This window comes from Leptodactylus fuscus, chromosome 5 (genome assembly GCF_031893055.1).
Source record: "Leptodactylus fuscus isolate aLepFus1 chromosome 5, aLepFus1.hap2, whole genome shotgun sequence".
Classification (NCBI taxonomy): Eukaryota; Metazoa; Chordata; class Amphibia; order Anura; family Leptodactylidae; genus Leptodactylus; species Leptodactylus fuscus.
The window spans coordinates 86,060,424-86,086,402 of record NC_134269.1 but is presented as its reverse complement, the minus strand read 5'-3'; the positions used below and the strand labels follow the sequence as shown (position 1 = coordinate 86,086,402).

General features: G+C 40.0%; 1 protein-coding gene across 3 annotated transcripts in view; it reads right to left on the bottom strand.

Annotated features, from left to right (window-relative positions):
• Positions 1-789: 789 nt before the first annotated feature.
• The window catches only part of OTUD7A (OTU deubiquitinase 7A), a 187,757-nt gene continuing 162,567 nt past the window's right edge, over positions 790-25,979 (bottom strand). For all 3 annotated transcript variants that reach the window (XM_075273582.1, XM_075273583.1, XM_075273584.1), the window contains 5 exons: positions 24,635-24,762; positions 22,287-22,436; positions 8,245-8,359; positions 5,136-5,220; positions 790-3,045 (listed from right to left, as the gene is read on the bottom strand). In XM_075273582.1, coding sequence (XP_075129683.1) covers positions 1,621-3,045; positions 5,136-5,220; positions 8,245-8,359; positions 22,287-22,436; positions 24,635-24,762 — 1,903 coding nt within the window. In that variant the 3' untranslated portion in view covers positions 790-1,620. The remainder of the gene's footprint in view (positions 3,046-5,135; positions 5,221-8,244; positions 8,360-22,286; positions 22,437-24,634; positions 24,763-25,979) is intronic.

Genomic DNA, 25,979 nt, shown 5'->3' with positions numbered 1-25,979 from the left:
TCATGAAAGTCTCCCTTATAAATGTAAATCATAAATCGCTTTCAAATCCCTTTCCCTGAGAGGTCGCCATTCACATTTTTCCAAACCTTGCTTTCACTTTATATCACCTTATAACACTTCACATTTTACTGATCTCAGTAAAATTATTTTTTTAAAGTATTGTAATATCCATGACCTATTCATTAATATCAGATTGGTGGGGACTGAACTCTTAGCTTTCCATCAAACAATTGTCTAAAAGAGCTGAGCTGCTGACTCTCCTCTTTGTGTACAGCGCCCCATACTCCGCACACTGTACATACAGTAGTAGTATTGCAGCTTTATTCCTTTCCCTTGAATGGCCAAAAGTCAGGGCCTGCCAATCTAATACTGATGGTTTATCCTAAGGATAAGTCATTAATATTAAAATCAAGGAAAATCCCCAGGTAGCGTAAACGCCTCGATTTTGCTGCAGCGTTTTATGGTATCTGCAAAGTGGATATGACATTCTGACTTACCCCATCCACACATTGCAGAACAATATCGGCGACGGACACACTGCAAGTTCAAAAACTGTTGCATTTTTGTAAATTGAAGCATGTCAATTATACCTATGGAAATGCTGAGGGTTTCCATATAGGTATGATTGAAGCAGAAAGTCTGCAAAGGTAAACTCTGCGGTGTTTCTGTGATATGTGAATGCTGCAAGAGAGGGGCCTTAGCTTAAATGAGTACTCTGTTAAGACTAATATTGTTAAATTAATTGTAAAATAAAGTATACATCTTTAAATTCAGTTGAAACCATGTGACAATACAGAGACTTTACATAAATTACATAGCTCTAAATCACAATGATCCTTTACCACCATTATTTCAAAGACAAAACTGACTTGTCAGAGCAGGTTCTGAAGGCCAAGTAACATTAAATATAAATACATGGTTTAGCATGGCTTTAAATGAAGCAGTCGTCCATAGACATTCCTCCATTCTTTGTCATCATTTGGAGCTTGACCCAAGACAAGTATGGTAGCCAAAGTGCATTGAACAGATTGGTGCTTTGGCTAATTTCAACTACAACTGATATTAGGAAATATTAAGAGTGGATTAATCATCTGCGCACATGAAGATAGTTTTGTTTGTGGTTTCAACCAATAGGATTTGACCAAACATGTTGAAATTGGTGACATCACACACGTATCACACCTGATATGGCTCATGCATCAATGATATGTCTTTTTGTTGGGTTCTATATTGCGACATGTCACAAACTGACTGCCTTCAATGTGCATAGGTGCTTAGTCCACTATAATGATCCTTTCTACTTACCTGAGTGATAGCAAAAGAAATCAGGCACCTTAGTAGTTAATAACCACACATCATACACAGCACTGACTGTGACATGACCAACCTTTCAGCTTAACATATGAAAATGACTAGAGAAAGAAAAATCTAACAAAGGCTTTTTATTCCTTCTCATTCTGAGCAGTCTAATAAAGCTTGACCTGTATAACAGCAAGCGACTCTATTATTACTCCCTTGCTCTCCAATTTGGCTATTTTGTTCCATTGCAATTAAAGTGATTTTAGTACTGAATTTTTGCATGTAAAAAAATGATAAGAGGTCTGGACCTTTCCCATCAGTTCAGTGCCTGTGCACTTTATTTTCCCGATCCCGTCTCTTCAGTTCCTCTTTATAGCAGTAAGAACAGAAATTATCAGTCTCTGGGCGTCCATAGAAAGAGCAGTTCTCCTTCTTACACCTGCTCTGGTGAAGGGAATATATGGGGCAGCCTGTATTTCTGCCTCTACTATTTTTGTCATTGTTCAACCATGTCTGCGGAGACTCCTCATCAGCATATTCTAAGCAGTCTCTAATATCCGTAGAGTTAAACCCATTTGTATATGTCTGAGATTTATGCTCTGTGGGCTTCTCATATGAAAGGGATTCAACAGTATTGACTGTGCGTATGCCCGATAATCGAGCTGGACTATAGCTCTGTGAAGACAATGAGCGATTCTGTTGAGGATATGTAGCACAAGTTTTCAAAGAGCCGACAACTGGCTTATAAGGATCATCTTGGAAGCTCGGTGACTTGGAGTTGACATCATGTAGATGAATAACACTTTGCCTTTGGACTGGTGGTGTATGGCTGTAATGGGCAGACACTGGCACGGGACCACATTTCTTAGCACCGTTGCTGGGAGAGGGATAGGAAGCAGGGATAGGACTGGACCGGTCCTTTAATTTTAGGACTAGCTGTGTTGTATGGCTTTGAGGCAAGATTGGTGATGCTCTATCCTGAGGAGATGTGTCCAGCTTATCTTTGACATAACCTTCCTGATCCAGCTTTCTGCAGGATGACCCGTTAAGGACAGCTTTCTTCTCAGCTTCCTTTCTTTTCTGTTCCTGCTCAGCATTGAACCGTTCCTGGGCACTGGTTAAGTAAAAACCAATCATCTCCTCATGGAATTGATGCCGGTGACTGGTTAGAAGGAGTCCAGCAAAGATGAATTTACGCTCCCCTTGCATGGCAGCTCTCAAAATATTAAGGCTGAGTTTAACATCTGTGCTATATTTCCAGGGGTCTGACTTATCTAATAGTGATCTGTTAGTCAGCTTATCAATGGGTGATATGCTAGCTTTATCAGTGGGTGATGGAGTTGTCTTCTCTGAAGGTGAGGTGCTAGCGGACTGTCCTGACTCCTCTTTGCTTCCTTTGCGAGATTTGGACTTCTTTACTTTTTCAGTGGAATCGCCGTTTTTCCCATTGCCTGAATTTGCTCGGCTAATTTTGCCGTGAACTAGACCCCCGAGGCCTCCCATGTTCTTCTTTAATTTAATACCCAGTGTTTTACTGAGGCTCCCAAGTTTGTTCGCCACAGAGTCAGTTCTGTTTTTTTCCTTCTCTTTCCTTTGCTTTTCTTTTTCCTTTTCTTTCCCATTTTTCCCATTATTAACATTGGAATTACTGCAAACTGACTCACGGTCTGAGTCCACAGAGTCAGCAAGTGACTGTACATCCTCTCCCGCTGAAGCTGTTGGAGATTCGGGTTGGGCCAAAGGAGCCTAAAACAACAGGATATGTATTAAATGACAATAGCGCATACAGAAAGCTACAGTAATAATACATATAGTCCAAAGGTGAATTTACCTCTGTAAATAGCCAACAATTATTGTGTATACTGTAACTACTTGTAATTGTGTATACTGAGTCCACAGTCATGATGAGGCCGAATAGTTTACATATATACATAACTCTCCATAAGCTGCATGTTATTATATGACTGAAGTTCCTGACAGCTGTCACTGCTTTGTACTATATTGTATGTACTCTGATGACTTCAACTGGTCATCTAAAGACTGCACTCATTTGGTGCCTGTGTGTAGGGGGGCCTGCAAATGTGCTGCCTGAAACTGGATGTGCAGAGGAGCTAAGAATTTGGAAATTGGTAAAAATGAATATCCATGCAAAGATATTAAAGGGTAATCTCAAGGTAATAATTCTGTCAACAACATCAGTTAGAAATCCTTGAGCCTTTTACTCCTCATAGTTCCTGTACTGGTATTTGGGTCCCTATCACACATTTATGGGCATCAGTGATATTTGCCTACAGGTACAGCACATAAAAAGAGCGCAATGTCGGTCAGTATAGACCACTGGTTCCGACAATGGGTTGCTTAGGTGAAGTGTTGTCCTTACAGGAAACAAGTTATGGTGCAGGTCTGCAAACAGACAGTAACTTTATAGAGATAACAAGAGAAATGACTATATAGCTCCTGGGAACCAATGCAAAATATGAGGCCACTACCCATCACGTGCCATTCCAAAATGTGTTATACATTATGGAGGTAGAGGGACCTTTGGGACTCTCTGAGGGCCCAGGGCAAGGTGGCGGCTGCAACCTTTACAACCCATATAGTTATGAGCCTGGTGACACATTTATCATTTTGGGCAGAGTGAAGAGTATAACTATGACATCAGTGGATTTTTACTGTAACGGGTATTCATGTTTTTCGGAAACATACTGAGGCATACATAGTCACTATACGATAAAATAGTTTTAGTAACGTCAGTTATCCTAAATCTACTTCAGATCTGTCAGGTTTTTGACTTCCACAATAGTAAAGTACTGTATGATGGTCATCTTAAGGGAAGGTAACCTTATTGCTAAGTAAAAATGATAGAACAAGTCAGTCTTCATGTTTTCTGATCTGAAAGGCATCCATATACAGAGCTTAAGGATCAGTTGCAGTTGCTTCATCTGCTACACTGTAGAGGTTTTGTAACAATACTGCCACCACCAGGTGAGAAACAAATACAACTCTTGGTGAAAAAATAATATCAATCGTTATCTTCAAGTCTTCCGCATTCTGAGTCAAGTGATTGTAGCTGTCCTGAACCGACAATTTTAGTACTCGAAGAATGCTTTGAGGGTGTTAAGCATTTCTACAAGAGGGGGCTGATCTTTATTTGTAGACTAGAAAGATAATAATTATCGCAAAGAGAAATTCTCCTCCATAACGCTAATGTCTTGACCTGTAACAGACATCTTTAACATAGAGATATAGATGGAGATGAAAGGTTATTAAACATCACCACTGACCGGTAACACAATAAAACTGCCTGCCTGATATAGTGTGGCAGGTACCATACATAGCATGCTGTTATGTACTATGCTTTCTGACACATTCACATCGTAGTCAGCATTAACTTTGTGCTACAGCTTTAGTAGGGACTGAACCAGACAGGTTGGCCATCACTCCCCACCGCATCAATGTGCTTTAGGTGTCCACAACTCTGGCTGGTTCACTGGTTGTCCTTCCCTGGACCAATTCTGCCATTTTGGAGATGCTGTGACCCAGTTGAGTAGTTTTCACAACATGTCCTATGACTACAGTTATTCCGCTTTTTTGCCTATTTTCAGCTTGAAGGACTGGCAACTCACTTGTAGAAATAATAACTGTTCTTCAGATCTCATATCAATGCTCAGTTTATACTCTGTAGAGAACGGCTTCACTATTACATAGTTACAAACTCTATTAACACTTCAGTCATGAATTAAAAAAATAGCATAATAAAACTAACACAATTCTAAGTAATAGAAAAGAAATGAATACAGAGAAATCTACGCGTTAAGTATTCAGCAAGGGTTTACCCGTGTCTCGGAGGGTATGCGTATCCAGGTTACATTCATGTAGCTGTGCAGAAGGTTCAGTTTGGCCTCCAGGGATAGAATTAAACTGTACAGGGAATATGAAAGACAGCAGGAAACATTACAGACATTAGTACAACTCACACCAGGTTATACCGCCGAATAGGAAATATTTATACTACTATTAAATAAATCCGTCTTTTGGAAGTTGGTAATAAACATTCTCCCTAAAAAGGAGAAAAGTGAAAAACATTCTATCATGTGTGAACGCTGCTTAAGTCTTTCCCAGAGGCCATCAGCAGGGCACACTATTGAAATGCAAATCTACCTTGTTCTTAGGTGGTTTAGCTAACTCTTCTTTTATGATACAAGTGGAAATAGGTTTATTGAGGTTGTCCTACTAGAACATACACTCCTCATCATTGATACTGCAACACCAAGAAAAAAAAAAGTCAAAGTCATGCAAATCAAGCACTTAGCGCCAATCTGTGACATGTGGTTGAGGCACAAAAATCAGATTAAAAGCAAAGTTTTGTTAGCCACATGAAACTTCAAAAATCAGAAAGTGTGGGATGATGTGCAAAGCTTTCTGTTCATCACAGTATCAGACATTGTCACGTGGTGAAAAATGAAAGGGACAGAATCCTTACACTGAGAAACCTTGGTATATCACTCCAGCAGATCACTACGCACCCAGGCTGAGAGGTCAGCAACTGTGTAATGTTGTATGTATTGGTGGTTGGGGGTATGACAGCAAGAGATGTACGGAAGTAAACTTCAGACTAGACAGATTGTCTGATTGGAATAATGGCACATAGTGATCCATTCTGTACTGCAAGTGAAACTTGACAATACACCCCAAGCTTAAGGCAGGAAACAGATTTGACACAAACTATCAAAGGGTGTTTGTACGACATTGGTCTCTGAGCCATATGTCCAGCTGCAAGTGTTGTACCGACCTCAAGTCTTCATTCTTCAAGGCCATCATGATGCAAAGAAAGATGGCAATGAAGGCTGGAATAGTGTCTGATCTCTTCAGTGATGAGTCCCAGTTTGTCTCTGATGCAATGATAGTTGTAGACTGGTCTGGAGACCAGTTGGGCAACACCATGACATACCAGTCCTACTCCTGGGATTATGATGTTGGGTGGTATAATGTACAATAGGCAGACCCCTCTAGTGCTCATTTAGGTGCACTCACAGCTTGGCATTACATTGATTTAGTTGTGGAACTGGTGATAAAGCCATTTCTCCCAGGAGTCATTTTCAACAAGACCACAGCTGTTGCGCTCATACTTAATACTGAACAAGTTACGATGTTTTGAATATTTTATTTACATTCAATTATCATTTGCTTATCATTAACATGTCTATCAATTCTGTGATTTCCAAAATTCCAAGACTTAGTGTTGCAACTTCAGTGTTGAGGAGTGTATTAAAACATAATGGGAATCATAGAGAAAACAAGAAATGGCTATTGTTGTTAAAGTTTTTTTAGGATTTTTTTTTACGGCCTATCATTAGTATAAGACCTCAATACCTAACTGCAGGAAGGGGAGGCCAAACTGACCCTCCATACTAGTCATCTGTTCAGGACTACCATGGTACAATACCATGTGCCAGAAACTAATGGCCAAGTACAAAGTAAAACCTTTAGAGAGAACTTGTAACTTATGATTTAAGAAACAAACAAAAAAACAAACAAACCAACAACTATAGAGCAAAATAATGTTCTGTTACTATTAAGACTTGTCTTTACTTAATTTTGGTAAAAAAATTATTATAACAATGACCAAAAACCAATTACCGTAAGTACCTTATGATAACTCAGGCATACTTTTGCAGCTGAAGATAGGAACTAGGGCACCAGAGTTTTACCCAGTGAATGTGAATGTGTTGTAGTATAATGCTCATGTAAAAAAGCTCATACAAGACTCATACCATTGCACGTACAGGGGGGCATTCACACTGCTTTTACTATGTATGTTTGCCATATATACTATGAAAGCTCCTACCAATCACCTATACTATGCTTTATAGAGGCATCCAGTAAAATATAAAAACATATGGCAGTCCTGATCAATTTCTCCACTTGCATGAGATGCGTCAAACTATTAAGAGACTTCTTAACTCTAGCAAGTCGTGGAGGGGTCCTGTGTGTCAGAACTGAAATCTATGCCAGCCAGGGGTCAGTTTAACATCAGCTATAACGTTTTATCTGCACACAGTTATAGAAAATAAGTTATGGTAAATCTGTCTTGCCTTTTCCTACCTTGATCCCTGCCCCATAGTTGAAAATGTGGGTAGCGGGGTAGAAGAGCGGTACCATCCCCAAGGCCTAATTTGTGCCAAAGATTAACCATTTTATACCCTTTTTAATATATATTTATATATATATCCTTATCTTTACTAATATTATAAATGTGAACGTTTGTGTGTTTGGATGTTTGTTCCACTATCACGCCGCAACGGCTGAACGGATTTCAATGAAATTTCGTACATACCTAGACTGTCAACCGGAAAAAAAACATAGGCTCCTCAGAATCCACGTATATCGCCGGGTTTGCCGACCGCAGGCACCAAATTTGCGGTCCGTGTAGGCTGAAGGACCTCACATGACGTCACCACGTCAGGTGCGCGGCTCTGATTGGACCAGGCCACTGCGGGGGCGAAGCTATACAGCCACAAGCCGGCCGCACACTTACATGAACAATATGGAGTCGTGCATGCCAGCAGCCGAGAGCTGCACAATGCGGCATCGCTGAAGCCCAGTGTGGACAGGTGAGTCCGCCGGGGCACCGGGGGTTGGCAGGGGTAGACAGAAGGGTAGGGAGGGTGTGTGCATGTAGGAACAGGGTGGCAGAGGTGGTGTGGGAAGGGGGGGGAGGGGCCCGGAGTCGCAGGTTCGGGAGGAAGGCGGGAGCAAGCGAATGGGAGAGCGGGTAAGGAAAAAAGTGAAGAGTCCAGGGGCGAGAGGAGCGGTAGTGGGCTGGCGGGGCGCAAGGTCGAGGTCCATCGGCGCACTGGTGTTGCACGAGTCCGCTGCGCCCACACAGCAAATGCGGGTATAACTAGTATATATACAGTTGCAAACAATGAGAGTGAATGTTACCTTGCCAGCTTAATGTTGTCATTATCATCCTTGCCCCATTCCCAGTCCTTCCCAGGGTCAACTGCAAAGTGCAAAGGTAGAAGCTTGTGTTCAGAGTCTGTTAACGGAATAACCGCTGCGGAAAAAACATACAAAAGTAGACGTTCATGAAAAAACTGAACTAAAGAAACAATCTATAACCCAAAAACTCTAAAACAGTACTCTGAATATATACTGGAGAATAAACAATGCCCCGTTTTCATTTACTATCTGTCCTCATGATAAAGGAACACATTTTAGCATGTATGTTTTATCACATTTTAGAAAAGAAAGTCCCCAGACTATTAAAATGGTTTCACAAGGACTTGGCTGATTTTAGTGTAGTAGAAAATGTGTCACAAGATGGCAGCAGAGCTCAGATGACGGCATGTTGTTTACAGCCATAACACACATCACTATAGAGATCACTCCATACTGACGATCATTGTGGCTGCTGACTCAAGAGGAAAGTGCCAACTCCCCCGACATCTCCCAGGTGCACTGATACGTCTTGTAATCTCCTATCGCTTAGACTCCGACTAATTAATGTTATGCCAATTCCTTATATCATGATCCCAAAACATACCTCTTGTGGAATACAAGGTAACTAATGCCAAAACATGCAATAAACACAGAAACACACCCAAGACTGAGCGACAGGAACATCTACTGTATATCTCTCTACTGTATCTATCACCATCTACCTATTTCTAATGCATCTGTACCTAACTACTCTGCTAGATCTAACCACTTATGCCCATGTAACTATTGCAGCCATCTAACTAGCTATTTTGCTCTGAGCACGGCTCACATAGTAGCCTGCCATAAGATGAGACATAGTAGTGAGCACTGGCTCCAGATAGTGGACGTTTCTCTTCCATAATAGATTTCAAATCGATACAAAATACATTTATGATTGTAATGGATATTAGGCCTTGAGAAGTCAACGCCAGACTGTCAATCGGGCTTATGCTACTCAAAACAATAGTTGTTGCTATGTATATAGTCTACATATGCACATATACAGTATAACAGCCGTATTATCAGCCTGGTATAATAGTTGGTGTGTGTGTGTGTGTGTGTGTGTGTGTGTGTGTGTGTGTGTGTATATATATATATATATATATATATTCTACATATACACATTCATAACAGTCTTATTATCTGCCTGGTAACTGAATAAACTGAGTAAAGCATAGAAAATATATAACTAAATTGGAAAGTCCACAATGGCACTTGTATACTGTAGTAGTTTATGGCGGCTGGCCTCAGTTTCCTGGGATATACAGTGGATGTGGCAAGTTACTGTAGACTATTTGCAAAGTTGAAGGGCATGAACGTTTCCTACTAAATTCTAGCCTGCCTTTCTACCAATGGGAACATTTAGGAAATGAGAAACATTAAGGCTGGGGCCCCACATGACATAAACATCACGTTAAAAAAAGTGGCGTTTTACAGTCACTACAGGGTGGATGACAAAAAATTATACGTTGCAGACACGCTATGATTTCCAAAACAGTCATCGAATGATGGAGAACCCGATGAAAGTGTGAACAGTATTCATGTAGATTGTTAACTCTTATAGGTAGGGACACTTCTCCTTTTGTCTCCTTTTCCTTTTGTTGCCATTTACTTTCCATTCAAACACAATGATAAGGCCTCATACACACGACCAAGGGGGTTCAGATTTTTTAATGGAAGACACAAGAATGAGTTCCAAGTGTTTTCTGTGATACACTGATTTCAAAGTGGTGGTTCCATTCAAATTCATTTCCACTGCACTGTATAGTACACGTTCCATAGCCCGCAGGGCAGAATGGGCTATCGGAACTTTCCCTAGACTGCGTACTCTGTCATGTGCATGAGGCATTAGGCCCTATGTATGCAGCAGTGCTGTTTTTCACTGACCTAACATCCGTAAAATAAGGCTGTGTGTGTGTTCATGCTAATGCATAAGCAGCCCTTACTCACGTGACAGTGAAAAATGACCATACAATGGCCATTTCCTAAACAGCCGTCAAATGGCCATTATAGAACCCATGCTTTTCAATGGGTCTAGTCACATGTCACTATCTTTTCATGATAATAGTGCATGTCAGTTATTTTGATGGCCGTGAATTAGCCCTTAATGGTGCGCATACCCAACTAACAAACACATAGACAACAGACTAGAAGAATCTATTAAAAGACCGATTGATATATTATTTTCCTACTTAGGCCATGTCTGGATATCTGGCTGGAATATCCATCATATTTTATTGATATTCAATAAAATTAAGTTAGTGCTGCAAATTGAAGTCATACAATGCCAAATAGTTTTAGCTTCTCATCCTCCAAGGACGATGCTCTGCTACATAACACTAAAGGCATCAATATCGTTGAGAACCCTTTTCTTTCTTTCTTGTCAATTTGCAGGATTTTACTGGAGAGATTTAGAAAGGGCTCACAGTACCGCTCCGCTCATGTGTGGGTAGCGGCTTTGACAAGTGTCAGATGCTAATTAGATTTTTAACTTCAGCTCCTAACTTGACTCCTCAAAGGAAAATGTGACTAAGAGACCATTTTTACTTTGAGGGGGGTCAATATCTGCAGTATTCTGGATTCCTGTTCTTCACAAACAGCAAGTCTTTAATACAATGGTTTCCAGTAATGGTTTCCAGATGAAAAATACTCGGCTCCTGATCCAATTATATATATATTTTTTTTATTCTCAGTTCCAGAGTTTCACTTTGGGCACCAGAATATAAGAAAACTTCAACTGACTTCTAAGGATAGTGTTCTGGGTCATGTACAGAGGTCACAGGACAGGGAAAGAGTGGGAGTTATTTGTCTAAGCCTCCACTTAATGGGACAACACTAGAGGACTACAGACCAGTCTACCAGCATTCATTTAGCTCTATTTACATGGAGCAATATTTGGGAATGTATGTGTCTGAAAGAATGTTATAAAATTGTCAGCATTGTCTATTAGGCCCAAGTGTTCCTTAGGCCCCTTTCAGACAACCGTGGACGTGCTCAGTGTGCTATCCGTGTATTTCATGGATAGCACACTGACCCATTGATTTCTACGGACCCTTGCACATGACTGTGATTAACATGGTCACATATGTGGGCCAACAGTACAGGCCACAAAATATAGAACAGGTCCTATTTCTGTCCTATTTTGTATCCCTTGTGTCAGTGGCTCCTATTCATTTAATGAAAGGGGCCGCGGAGCATGGCCAGTGCATGGGCGGCACACAGGTGACATCTGTGTGTCCCTTATACGCCGCCCATGCCTTTAATTCACGGCCATGGAAAAGCAGACAGTCGTCTGCAACCAGCCTAAGCCTGTGTGAGGATAAAGAGCCGTGTTGCAGAAACGTAGCTATTATGTTGCAGATTTTGCTGCATTTTTTTGAGCCAAAAAAAGAGGGGGGGGGGTTGTTGAATTGCCTAATATAAGACACCCCCTGAAAATAAGGCATGATCAAAAACCATTGCAGCCTGCTGAACACTGCAATGTGCTCTGTGTGCACAGGAAAGCCGGCTGCTGCCTCTGCTGTTGTATCCACTGTCCCTGCTGCTGTAGGATGAGCTGGGAGATGCCCGCTGTGTATATGCTGTGGGGAGTCGGCTCTCCCAGCTCATCCCAGAGGCAGAGGCAGCAGCCGGCATACAGCAAAGGCAACAGCCGATTTTACTGTGCACACTGAGCACAGTGCACAGCATCCAGCCGGCTACAAAGCCAGTTAAGAGAGGCTCTCTGGTGCGACCGCCGGAAGCCTTGCTAAGCTCCGCCCACTGCTGCCGGGACGAACAGCAGCACCAGCGCTGCTGCTAAGATGGGAAAGGTAAGTAGCATACCTCCCCCCCCTCCCCTACACTACCTACAACCGGCAGTCATGCCGGTGCTCCGCTAAGGAAGTGCCGATATGACTGCCAGTTGTCATAAGACGTACCCCGAAAATAAGAAGGTCCTATATTTAGGATGACAATTTAATATAAGACACTGTCTTATTTTTGGGAAAACACGGTATATACTGGTTTGTATAAAAAATAAGTTTACATATACTAAAGTACTTTCTATCAATGATTACTGAGTCTATAATATATCTGAGCCTCAGGATCACAACTTGTACTGTAATAGATAACAGTTTTGCCATTTTCTATTAGCTGGTACATGTTCTATATTTGGTTCCTGCACATAACACTTACTGTAAATGGAGTCACCACTTTATATGCCAGTTTGGAGCTCAGCCATGACACATTATAAATGTTTAAATCATTTTAATATCACTATCCTCAGGTTCATATTCAGGCATCTCCAGCCTGGCTCCATCCCAAAGTCTTTAGATAAGTATGTTGCTAGCAAGTATTCAGTATCAATTGGTGAAGGAACGTGTCCAATTCTCCAGACTTCACTACAGCTGTCCTCTTGTTATTATCCCACATTAAGCATATACATCAGAGATAAAAAGAGGAAAGAGTAGTATTCTATGCTTTTCTATTCCATGGTGTCAAACGTATATAGTTTTTGTTTTCTTGTCATTTTTTTTTTTTGTTTAAACAGTGAAACCCTATGGCGATTTCAAGAAAAAGTCAGAGGCATGCATATATGTTAAAGGGGTGTCCAGTTTCAGACTAATATTAAGAGAGAAATATTATGGTTTGTATAATGAAAAGTTATACAAATTTCCCATATACTTTTTGTATCAATTCCTCAATCCATGGTCATGTGATATACACACAGGTACACAGCTTGTTACCAGGCAGATGTCTCATTGCTGTGCTGTAACTATAATCAGCTGTGCACCTGTGTGTATATCACATGACCATGGACTGTACATCACATGACCATGGACTGTACATCACATGACCATGGACTGTACATCACATGACCATGGACTGTACATCACATGACCATGGACTGTACATCACATGACTATGGACTGTATATCACATGACCATGGACTGTACATCACATGACCATGGACTGTATATCACATGACTATGGACTGTATATCACATGACCATGGACTGTACATCACATGACTATGGACTGTACATCACATAACCATGGACTGTATATCACATGATCATGGACTGATTTTTGTCCACTGTCATTAAGCAGAACAAATGACAAGAAGCAGAGAGCCTTGAGGAATTGATACAGAAAGTACATGGGAAATTTTATAACTTAATTATATAAACAAACAATAACATTTGTCTAATAATCTTTTCTGATACTGTACCCATCTTTCTGTATTTTTCCAGAACCTAAGCACCTATGGATGTATTATAATTCATATACTATACTAATATGTAGCACATTCTGATACTGTACCCATCTTCTTGTATTTTTCTAGAATCTAACCACCTATGGATATATTTTAATTCATATACTATAGTAATATGCAGCACATTCCTAAGTGGTGTATACACAGAAAATCATCACGTACTGGTTTAGGCCAGTGTTTCCCAATAAACTCATGAAAAAGGTTTCCTCTCCAAAGAACTACTACTCGCATTCTCATCTAAAAAAAAAACCCCAAAACCCTGCTGCTTTATTCCACAAAACTCTAACCGGGTATCAAGTAATCTCATGATTACCAGATGACCATTGGATTACGTATATGTATTTCATAACTTGTAATACATATACCTCACTCAATTCTTCAATTACCTAGAAATTTCAGTTAAAGGGTTTGTCACCCAAGAACTTGTTCCAATCGGGCAATTATGTATTAATATAGGTGGCAGTTTGAACTTCCATATGCACCCCAAAAATCCAATATCCTGTTGTCATAAACCACATTGCAAGACAATCATATCAAAACGTGTCTGCTTTTTTTTTTTTAACATTTGTTTTACATATGCCATACATGGATGTGCAATGCCTCAAGAAACCTGTATCGGCAGTATCAATGCCTGCATAGTAAAGGACACAGCCAAAGCTATAGACCTATGGGCACCAGAGGGCCTTCCCTGTACAGGTAACATAAGCCCTGAAGCATGTATTACCTGTCAGTGCATGCCATTCTCCAAATCTATGCAAAAGGGGAATGCCATTAAAAATGTTTAAGCCTTAAAAGGCAGCCATATGGAAAACAGAACCAGAAACAAATAGTTTGCTTCTCTATGTAGTGGCTGTGTGACTTACTGCCGCTCAGCACCCATGATTGTATAGGTACTAAGCTGCAGTAAGTCAGTACGGCCACTACACAGAGACAGACCTATGTGCTTCTGACTCTATTCTCCATATAGCAATGGTGGCACAGTTGGTCAGTGGGGATCCCATGTGTTAAACCTATTAATCTGTTATCAATGATCTATCCTAAGGATAGACACTCAATATAATATATCTAGAAATACTGTGTTGTATACCAGATATAGCAATAAGTCATGTAGAACTGACAACATTAATTCATATTATATCTGGATACAAATAATAAGCAGATCAGTAACATTCATTGATTTCCGTTACTGGCCATTTCCACAATGGGCATGTATACTTTTGTCCGATCAATACAAATGTTCTCTGAATATTTGGCTTGTGTCTTAATGATGCAGACTTACAGGAAGTAAACATCTATATCGCTCCCCACCTATTTGTCAGTAAAATCTGGAAGGATTAAAGACTGTGACTGCATATACCGTCCAATACAAGGCAGTAGTATGGGCCAACAGACCTTGCAATACTGAAGTGATGCAGGACATAATATAATTCCATCCACTAATAAACTGCATATTTTACACCTGCAAATCCAGATGGAGAATCCACAGCATAACCGTCATGTATGATATACTCATAGGTAATGATGCAAACAAACATTTATAGTAAAAGAAGGGAAAATTACAAAGTCAACAAAAAAGACGAATTATTAAAGCTTAGAAGGGTTTTCCACCAAATACATTTATGGCATTTTCCTCAAAAAGATCCTCACTTTAAATGACCTTGGTGGCTCGGTGGTTACACTTTGGGCTTGTAGCACTGGGGCATTTCTCCTACCACACTCCAATACATGGCTGTAGGTTAATCAACTTTATATGATTTGTGCCCTAATGTGTATTTGCATGTAATAAAGGAAAAATTAAGTTGTTATCCCCCTAGGAACAGGAATTGTTATGAGTGACGGCAATCTCTGTAAACCACCATGGGATGTGTTATTGCTAAGAAAAGCAACAGGATATAAATAAATAAGTAGCAGTTAATTAATAACCTCAAAAATGCTGGAATATACAACATGTTAGAAAAACGGGTGCATGACAAAGCTATACATTACATTCTAAAGTGACTGAACCACATCACGTTCACCTGAAATTCTCGCAATGCAGTACAATCTGAAGGTAGCAAGGTACAGAGCAGAAGGAGCTGAGCGGATTTATATATGGGAGGAGATTCAGTATAACCATTCATCTATTGAAATGTCTGCTCTTTCAATGCTGACAAGTAAGGGAGGCGGACCTATCAGATTGACAACAGTCAGAGGGGAGTCTGTCACTGATAGGTTCTACTGAATTTTCTCCCACAAATCCATATAGCACTCCATAAAGCTCAAACCCTTGCACTCTGTAACCAGCTGACTACAATTTGGACAAAATTTCTAATGTGCCAGATTCCCTTTAGGCTAAAGCCCCACATTGCAAAAACGCTGCATTTTACTGTACCTGCAAAATGGATGGGATTCTAATCCCAACCACACATTGCAGAAAAAAATCTGCAGTGGAAAAGCTGCATGTTTGAAAATCGCAACATGTCAATTATACCTGCGGCAATGCTGGCGTTTTCCGTACAGGTATAATAGGAGCAGAAAGTACACAGAGGAAAATGAAATCGCAATGAAAAAAGCCTGATGCGTTTTTGCTGCACTTCACTACATGGGGCCTTAGCCTTAAACAGGCTTTTGAATTATATGTACCATCATAGGATCTTGTATGATCTCCATTATTTCTTGTTTACCCTGTATATCCTATTGTATAAAACAAGAAAAAAAAAAAACTAGAAAAAAACCCAAACTTAAAAAATGCACACTTGCTTAGAGGTCTCCCCACTTGCACTCAACACATCTTATCCCATTATCCTGAATCAATAAATGACAAACTGAAGCTGCATCCCCTCCTTCCTTTGGATGGTATCGCTATTGCCTCTCAGTGTTTGGGTCCTGAGTTCAGATCAAACCAAGGACCAAGCAACATTTGCATGGAACTTTGTAAGTAGAGATAAGCGAACAGTAAAATGTTCGAGGTTCGATATTCGTTTCGAGTAGCCCCTCAATATTCGACTACTCGAATCGAATATCGAACCCTATTATACTCTATGGGGGGAAAATGCTTGTTTCAGGGGTAGGAAACATTCGATCAAATTACACTTACCAAGTCCACGAGTGAGGGTCGGGCTGGATCCTCCGAGAAGTCTTCTCCGTGCAGCGTCCCCGCGGCATCTTCCGGCTCTGAATTCACTCTACCAGGCATCGGGCCTGGACAGAGCGGACTGCGCATGTCCGCACTACAAGGGGGCATGCGCAGTCGGCTATGCCCAGGCCCGATGCCTGGCAGAGTGAATTCAGGGCCGGAAGATGCCGCGGGGAAGCTGCACGGAGAAGACTTCTAAAGGTAGGAGAAGAACCAGCGTTGATTGGCCGACTGTATAGCATTCGGCCAATCAATGCTGGTTCTGCATCGAACTTTTCCATTCGAATAGCGAGTGGTACTCGATCGAGTACGAGTATTTTGAATACCATAATATTCGATCGAATACCTACTCGATCGAATACTACTTGCTCATCTCTATTTATAAGTCTTTCCTGTGTTTGTGAGCCCGATGGGGACAGGGACAGATGTGAATGATGGTGACCTCTTTACAGCACTCTATAATATTTAGGTTCTAAATACATTAAGAAAATTAAAAAATACTGGGGCACACACTAGTTTCTAGATTGCTCAGACTAGAAGTAATGTATGACATAACATATATCTAATCAAAGTCTTAATGCATACCTCCAGTTATAAACCACTTTGTATAAATGAATAGTGCAGGTGAATATAAGAAACTTTGTAATATATCTTATTAAAGGGATCTGTTTCTTTCTCCACTTTTCAGGCTCAGTTACTTTCTACATACAAGTCAATGAAAAAGGGAAGTGGGAGGATGAGGCTGCTGGAAAAGAAAATGACTGCTGTTACACCTACAACACTGCTACTCTGAGTGAGGGAGAGCTCTCCTGATACTGCCATACCACCCATATAAGACTTTATCACACCACAGTATGAGGCAATAAATCTAATAACCATCAGGCAACATCCTCATCACCTGCCCTCCCTTCTCCATAGAGTTCTGCATGTGAGGTTGGATACAAAGGCGGACTTTACTTAAACATTGTGATTAAAGAAAAGGAGAAGAGCAGCTTAATAAGTGGGGAAGGAAAATATATCCTTAATAAAGATATATTGCAAAAACTTTATATTCACCTGTACTATTCATTTGTTAAAAGTTGTTTATAACCGGCAATATGTTTTAAATAAACACTATCTGATTGAAAAAGCATTCGTTCTACCTAGTGCCCCACCGGATACAATTTATCATTGTGTATGATCTCAGAAGATGATGATTACCCAGACATCTCTGGTGAAAAGATAGCTTAATAAAGACTACAACTCTTTCATATCTTCACTATTTTTTGACACATTTCACAGCTAATCGTAAACAAGAACCACTTCCAGGGAGGCTTCAAACGTCTGTCAACAACTTCCAGCTATGAGGAAGCTTTTCTTCTTTAATCTCTTGCATATTCAAAAAGAGGAAAAAAAAAGTTGCCAGAGCCGTGATTACTCTAATCATAGAGATGCAGCTGTCTTCCCGCATTCACGTCTTATACAATTAGCAGGAGACACAGAAAAAACCTATGCCGAAATTATGGGGACCGTATAATGGAACAACAACATACCCTCCTCATGCCATCAGTAACTTACACCATGAAGGTTACTTAGAGGAAGGCCATATGAACTGTAATCGAAATCTATTGGTAGGTTACTCCAAGTCTATGCTGGAAAAAGCATCTGTAGCCTATAATGGACTGTATGTATGGCAAAAGCTTGCCTAGACCGCAGCTCCTCCTGATGAGGAAGCCACATCTGTGAAGTCAATAGCTGGTATGTTGGCCACAGCTTGTCCTGTTGATGACATAAATATCCATAATGCAATTTTTTTTAACACTGCATTTTCAGTGCCATAACCTTTTTTTTTTGTTTTTTTTAGCCACTAACATAGCCAGGAATTTTTTTCTTGCATGACAAGTTATATTTCCCAGGGTTAACACAGAATAAAAACCATTTTTATATCATTTCAAAAGGACTGTTTTTTTTTTCTGGACAAGTCGTATTTTTCACTGACACTGCACTTAAACTTTTTAAAAATAAAGTTTGATTCATTTATTATTTTCTTTTGTCTCACTATGGTGACTGTGTGATATTCCAATCATCTGTATAATACCCTGTATTGCAGTGCACAACTGCCTGTCTGAACCCTCTTGGATCAATGACTGGCTGCAGAGGTCATGTGCTGTCAACATAAGGCTACTTCTGCAGCCCTATATATAAACACCTGCCAGAAGCAATGGAGAAGCAATGGGAATTCAACTTTTAGGCTAAGGCCCCACGTTGCGGAAATGCATCTTTTTTTGTTGCAGATTTTGCTGCGGTTTTTGACCCAAAGCCAAGAATGGCTACAAGAGGAATGGCATATATATATATATATATATATATATATATATATATATATATATATATATATATATATATATATATATATATATATATCTTCTACTTCTGCTCAATCCACTCCAGGCTTTGACTCAAAATACTGCAACAAAAATCTACAACAAAAAAAGATGCATTTCCACAATGTGAGGACTTAGCTTTAGGCAGAGTCCCCACATTGCGGAAATGCAGCTTTTTTTGTTGCAGATCTTGTTGCGGTTTTTTGAGCCAAAGCAAGAAGTGGATTAAGCAAAAGGTAGACGTAAAAGAACTTCCTATATAATTTCCCATTCCTTTTGTAGCCACTCTTAAATTTGGCTCAAAAAACTGCAACAAAATCTGCAACAAAAAAAAAGCTGTGTTTCTGCAACATGGGACCTTAGCCTTAAAAGGGGTTATCCTACTAAATCCTCACTGTTTCCTTGTGCAGCCTTTTCTTGACTTTATTTCACTTGAGACTCCTTGTATCACACTCACTTACATGCAGTGAATCTGTGAACTAACTACATTTACCATGATTCATCACTCTCTGTGCACCCCTCCCTTCTCCACTCTCCCCTGCAATGTAATCACAGATCATATATCACTCCCACATCTGAGCTCACATGTCCTGTGATGTTTCCTTCAAGTTCACTCCCCCCACCTCCTGTGAGCAGCAAACAGAGAGAGTGAGAGCAGGCAGAGGGATTATGGGAAATGTAGTTTCTTTACAGATTCACTGCATGTATATAACAGTGATACAAGGAGTCTCAAGTAAAATAAAACCAAGAAAAGGGTGCAAAAGGAAACAGTGAGTATTTTGCACTGCTGTAGACGTATTTGCAGATAATTTTTGGAAGCTGGATAACCCCTTTAAGTAATGCTGATTTTGTTAATTTACACCATTCTGCCCCAATTCTATCTCAGGCAACCCATTTAAATACCTGAGATAGGAGTTGGTTGTAGTAAGCGCCTGCTAGTGACAGTACATACGTAATTGCGATGACATTATAGTTTGTACTTTGCTGTAATGAGACACAAACTGTGATCATTTAGGCAGGAAGTTTTTAACATCTACCTAGCTACGTAAATATGTTTTGCAAATATAAAATAAAATCATTGCATGTTTTTTACTGCTTAAATGCTAGGGCTTTTTATATCCACTACGATGAATAACCACATTCTGTTAAATACATACAATTATGGAGAAATAGAAGACTTATCAGGCTAATTGACCTCATGGGGATTTCAAAAACATTCCCATCTGTCTATTTTGTAATGTTCTTTCAAAACCATTCCAATACATTGTTACATAATTTGCTTATAGCGATTATATCACAACTTAAGATCTCAAGTGACAGAATCAGGTAAAAAAGTTGTTTTTGATAATTTTGCGAAAATAAAATAGGTGACAGCTGATAACTTATTTACAAGCTCCGCTAAACTTAAACGTTCTCTTCAAAGTACATCAAATAATCTCCACAGGGAAGACAATACTAAACACTATTCACTATATAGATTTACATACTGCACAGTGACAACACTAAAGAACTAGGTCAGTATCTGGAAGTTTAATAATTGCTAAACTTAAAGATTTTGTTTCAGCTCCTCAATATTCTCAAGATATTAGATAGTCAATGAATGAGAATATTCTTGTTTACATTCATAGGAGTAAAATTGACAGATCTAGTTCGGTATTCCATTCGGGAAGTCCGCTTGGGGGCCCCCTGAACAGAAACCTATACGCATTAAAAAGCAGTTAGCTGAAAAATCACACGGACCCCATAGACTATGATGGGGTCTGTGTGGTTTCTGCTCAGTGTCCACATGAATCATACGGGGAGAAAAGTACTTCAAGTAGCACATCAATTATATCTGCGGAAAAACCCTTGCCTAAAAGTAAAATATGGGAAGAGAGTCCTCAGAGAAAACCTCAGACTTAGGCCTCGTTCACATCTGCGTTGGTAATTCATTTGGGGGAAATCTGCATGGTGACACCCCCCCCCCCCCGAACAGAATACCAAACGCAGATGGCAAGCGGTGTGCAGTGAAAGCACACAGACCTCATAGACTATATGTGGCTGTTTACGTGAAAAGGGCCCAGATCGTCGATACTAATTATAGAGAAAATAGTCCAAAACATATTTGGGTAAAAAAAAAATCACAATTTTGTTTTATGCAAAAATTTTATTTAAAAATATGTCAATTGTGCTTTCAATAAAATTTTTTTTGCTGTTTCGGACAATGTTACACCATAAACGTTACAATGATACCAAGAACTCCATATCGACAGTGTGGGCCCTTTTCACATAAACAGCCACATATGGTGTTGTGTGCTCTCCATGCACTGCCCGCAGGAATGATGCAGACCTGAAAGTACTTCACAATCTACTTTCCTGTCCGCATGACTTGTGCGGAGATCTCACAGAAAGCACACGGACCCCATTATAGTCTATGGGGATCCGTGTGCTTTCACTGCACACCGCTTGCCATCTGCGTTTGGTATTCCGTTCGGGGGTCCCCATGTGTCTCCCCGAATGGATTACCAATGCAAATATGAACCAAGCCTTCAAGTTATAGTGAGTTGGCCACCACCAAAATCACCTGTAAACAACGTACAAGATGTAGGGGTTATTAGTTACACACTGAACACACATGACACCTTGAAAGGGATATTTCCATCTTGAACATTTATGGGAAATCTACAGGATATGCCATAAAATGTCCAACAGATGTGGGTACCAGCTCTGCCTCGAGAGGGATTCTGTGACCCCTGCCCACAATAAGCATAGAAGAGGCCGTGGCTCTCACCATTCCCGACCACTGGACTTAGAAGAATAGCTGAGCCTTACTGTTTCATAAGTAACTGCCTAAGTAAACTTTATTCATCTTGTAATTTTTAGCTTTAAGGAACATTAATGTCTTGGTTAATACAATTTATTGTATATGTTTTGGTATCGCTACCTATGCTGTATATATCATACTATATAGATTGTACAATACATGTTTTCCTTTTATATTTTATCATTATGCTTATTGAATAAAAGTAACTTTGATGTCATCTAACCTAAAATATCACACTGTAAGGTAGGGTTCACACTACCATTGGTGTCCACACAGGTTTCCATTTAAAAAAAACAAACAAAAAAAAACAAACAAAAAACAGACACCTATCATAACGGACAGCAACTATCTTGAAAAAACAGTAGCTACGGACACTGCTGTTGGACACCAAAGGTAGTGTGAACGCCCCCTGTTATGTTGTGTTTTACTTCGGAATATTTACGTAATGTACTGTGTTAGCCAACCTTGTTCACGTTGTTGGTCTTTCTGCTCCATAGAAACCAGTGCTGAGAAATGAGCTTGATCATACGCCAAGACCAGAGGTGAGCAATGACATCTGTTAGGTGGTACTTCAAGGGGCAAGTAAATTCCTCCAAATGGGATAGGTGCAAAGGCTGGAAAACATAATGCACATTACAAATAGAATACAAAAAAATCTAAACAAATTAGATTTTACTAAGCAATAATATATTTACAAATGATGTACCATAAAGGCAGCTTACATACATCAGAAGTCATGTGCAGAGGTACATCAGACAGAAAGTACATCAATAAAGGAGAGTTTTTAGGTCTAAACATCTCTGAAAACAACAAGCCTAATGGAAATCTCAATGCTTTACTAAACCCAATTTGTAGGAAACAGGGAATTGAAATCGAAGCACAAACAGAAAACTCCAGTGAATAACCTCAAGCACTGCCATCTCAGATATATCACAAATGGTCAGTTTTCAAGGACAAATGTCTATCTAATTCTGCCTTCAAATAACAAAATGCCATCCATATTTTACATATAAACAAATATATATATATATATATATATATATATATATATATATATATATATATATATATATATATATTTGAATTTAATTTTTGAAATTTCCCAGTGGCTGCTGCATTCGCCCTCCCCCCCCCCCCCCCCGGCTTATACTCAAGACTAAGGTTTCCCAGTTTTTTGCGGTAAAATTAGGGGCCTCGGCTTATATTCAGGTCTTATTTTCGAGTGTATACGCTATATGTACAGTATGTATATACAGGGTATATATATATATATATATATATATATATATATATATATATATAAATTTTCATTTTTTCATCCACTGTCAAAGTAGTATAATGTACATACAGAGTCTTTACATGGAGTCTACCACCACCAAAATTGCTTCTGAATCAGTTTTATGCTTTTGTAGGGTCTGTTAGTGTCATAGTGATATGCTTTTGTGTTAAAGTGCAATCTTAATGGAAATTTTTTTTTTTTTTTAGACTAAAGCCCCATCTTGTGAAAACGTAGTGTTTTGCCGCGGCGGAAAAAAAGGGCTGCGTTTTACAGTACCTGCAAAGGGAATGAAACTCTGTCTAATCCTATCCACACATCGCAGAAAAAATAAAATCGGTTGCAGATAAGCTGTGTTTTCAAAAATCGTCTTTGAAAATCACAGCATGTCAGTTATACCTGTGGAAATGCTGACGCTTTCCTTATTAGCTCAATAATGAAACAAAATCTGCAGCAAAAAAACGCAATGAAAAATTCTGCAGAAAAAAACGTGATGTGCTTCAGCTGCAGTTTTTTCCAGTGTTTTTTAGCTGCGTTTCTCTATGTAGGGCCTTAGCCTTTGTCAGTCTGCAAATGGCTGCCTATGTTTTCTCCTGTGTTTGTCACACATCAAGACCTTTCATTCCTTATGTTAGGAGCATTGCTGGGTCACAATCACAGGCATAAACAGGAGCTCTGGAAGAAGCAAACATATCCCAGGTGCACAGGACTGATCATTTTGCGTCTTGGCAGGAAGTCTGCACTTACACACATATAATGTATGTTCACTATGTCACTAATAACTATTACAACAGCATGTTGGTGGTGGTAGATTCCCTTTAGGCAAACCTAAAAAATGAATGCAGAAAAAACGATATGAAATCAATAAAAAAGCAAATAAAATAAAACATTAAATAAAATTTACTAAACTGAAGTTCATCATTAAAACATTTCCTACAAACAAGCTACAGTTGAAGCCCAATGTTGTAGGACCTTGTACAAAGTGTCAGTATGCTGAAACTGTAATTTCTGCTCTAATATTGCTGATGGTACTCTCCAATGGAAGGCTGGGGTCCCACGGGCCAGAAATGCCGCGATTTGCGGAAAACTATGTGGACTCTGTTAGCACTGTGGGAAGAACCGTGATGCGTTCCCGCTGCGGTTGTTCCCGCAGCACTTTAGCGTGGCGTTTCCAGCCTGGTTCTTAGCCAAAATGTGCCAGTGATTTTCATGTTCAGTGGCTACACAGATACTTATGGTATTACAGCCTAAATAATATTTTGTGGAATAAATCTGTCAAAAGAAAACTCAAAAGAGATTGTAAGTAAATAAATCAGTGTAGATAAATAAGTGAAGCTGCCCTGCTGAGATAATAGAAGCCTGAAAATAATCTGAATAAACAGTGATACATACTGTAGATAGTCATGCAAAATCACATAAAAAAATAAAACAGCATTTGGTTTAAAAATGTAATACAGGAGGAAACATTCAGACAATCATTATGGAAATGCACTTAAAATATCGTATGTATTACAAGTCTACTAAACTAATTCTTACCTTCTCCCCCCGAGTCCCGAAGCATTGTATCAGCAACCACAACAATAGGCCGTCTTAATACATGAGCCAGGACAAATACATGAAACTCCTCTAAACTTTCATACACTGGATCTTCTGCATTGTCCACTCTGGAGAAATTAGAAAGAAGGCAATTTATTACTCCATATTTGTGGTGTATACACATAGTGGAAGAGCAAGTAGGTGAATATTACAGAAATGCCATATCTTTACATTTTAAAAACTACAGTTTGACGGGGACCTTAAACCTCAAGTATGCGGGTGCTAGACAGCGAAGGCTACCCAACTGAAGGTAAACTTGTACTGTCTTCTACTGCTAAGGGGGCATTCTCACCTGCCAAATGACTGCCCACTGGGTAGTACAGTGATATTGGTGAAACGTGAGCAGTGGACAGAGAGCATAAAAACACTGAAGGGAATTCAGCCAAGAAGTGGCTATTGAAAGATATGTAAAGTTTAAGAAATTTGAGGAAATGAAAGGTCCTCTTTAAAGTGCTAAGTGTTAGTGACCATAACAATGGCTATGTAGTAGAGCTTGTGATCATCTATGGCCACTTCTCTTCATCTAATGTATATCTTCATTAGCTAAATGAATATATTTTATTTAATTGCATCCCAGAGCGCAACTTCCCCGTCACAGACCATGTGATGTCATGTTCATCAGTCACAACGCCTATCCACATTTCAGTTCCATTCAAGTAAATGGGGCTGAGCTGTCATACCAAGCACAGCCACTATACAATGCACAGTTCTGTACTAGGTTTCCTATGAAGAGCCTCAGCACTTACCCAAATGCTGTAGTCTCTTCAAGTAGTTGATTGGAGGAGGTTCCAGGTATCTTCAACTGATAAGCCCATAAAACCCCTTTAAGCAGGGGCGTAACTACCGTGGTAGCAGCAGTAGCAGCTGCCACAGGGCCCGGGCCATTAGGGGGCCCGGTGACAGCCGCTACCGCTGCGGTTTTTTTCAATAGGCAGTTACGGGCCCTATTCACTTGCCGATCCTGGCTGGGCCGGGATTGGCAAGTGACACCGCGGGCCCCACAGAGGCTATCATTATACTCGGGGGTCTTTGCAGACCCCCGAGTATAATGACCGGCGGATCGGGAGAGGTAATAAACATAAAAAACTGTTACTTACCTCTCCGCGATCCTACCAGGCCTCCGTCCTACTGCTGTCTGACGTCTCTGACGTCACATGAACCCGGCATGCTTCCCGGGTCATGTGACGTCCGACGTCATTAACGAAGGACGCGAGAGGAGGACAGCACAGCACAGGAGCCGGGGAACAGGTAAGAAGCAACAGTGGGGTTTTTTTTTAATGTTTTT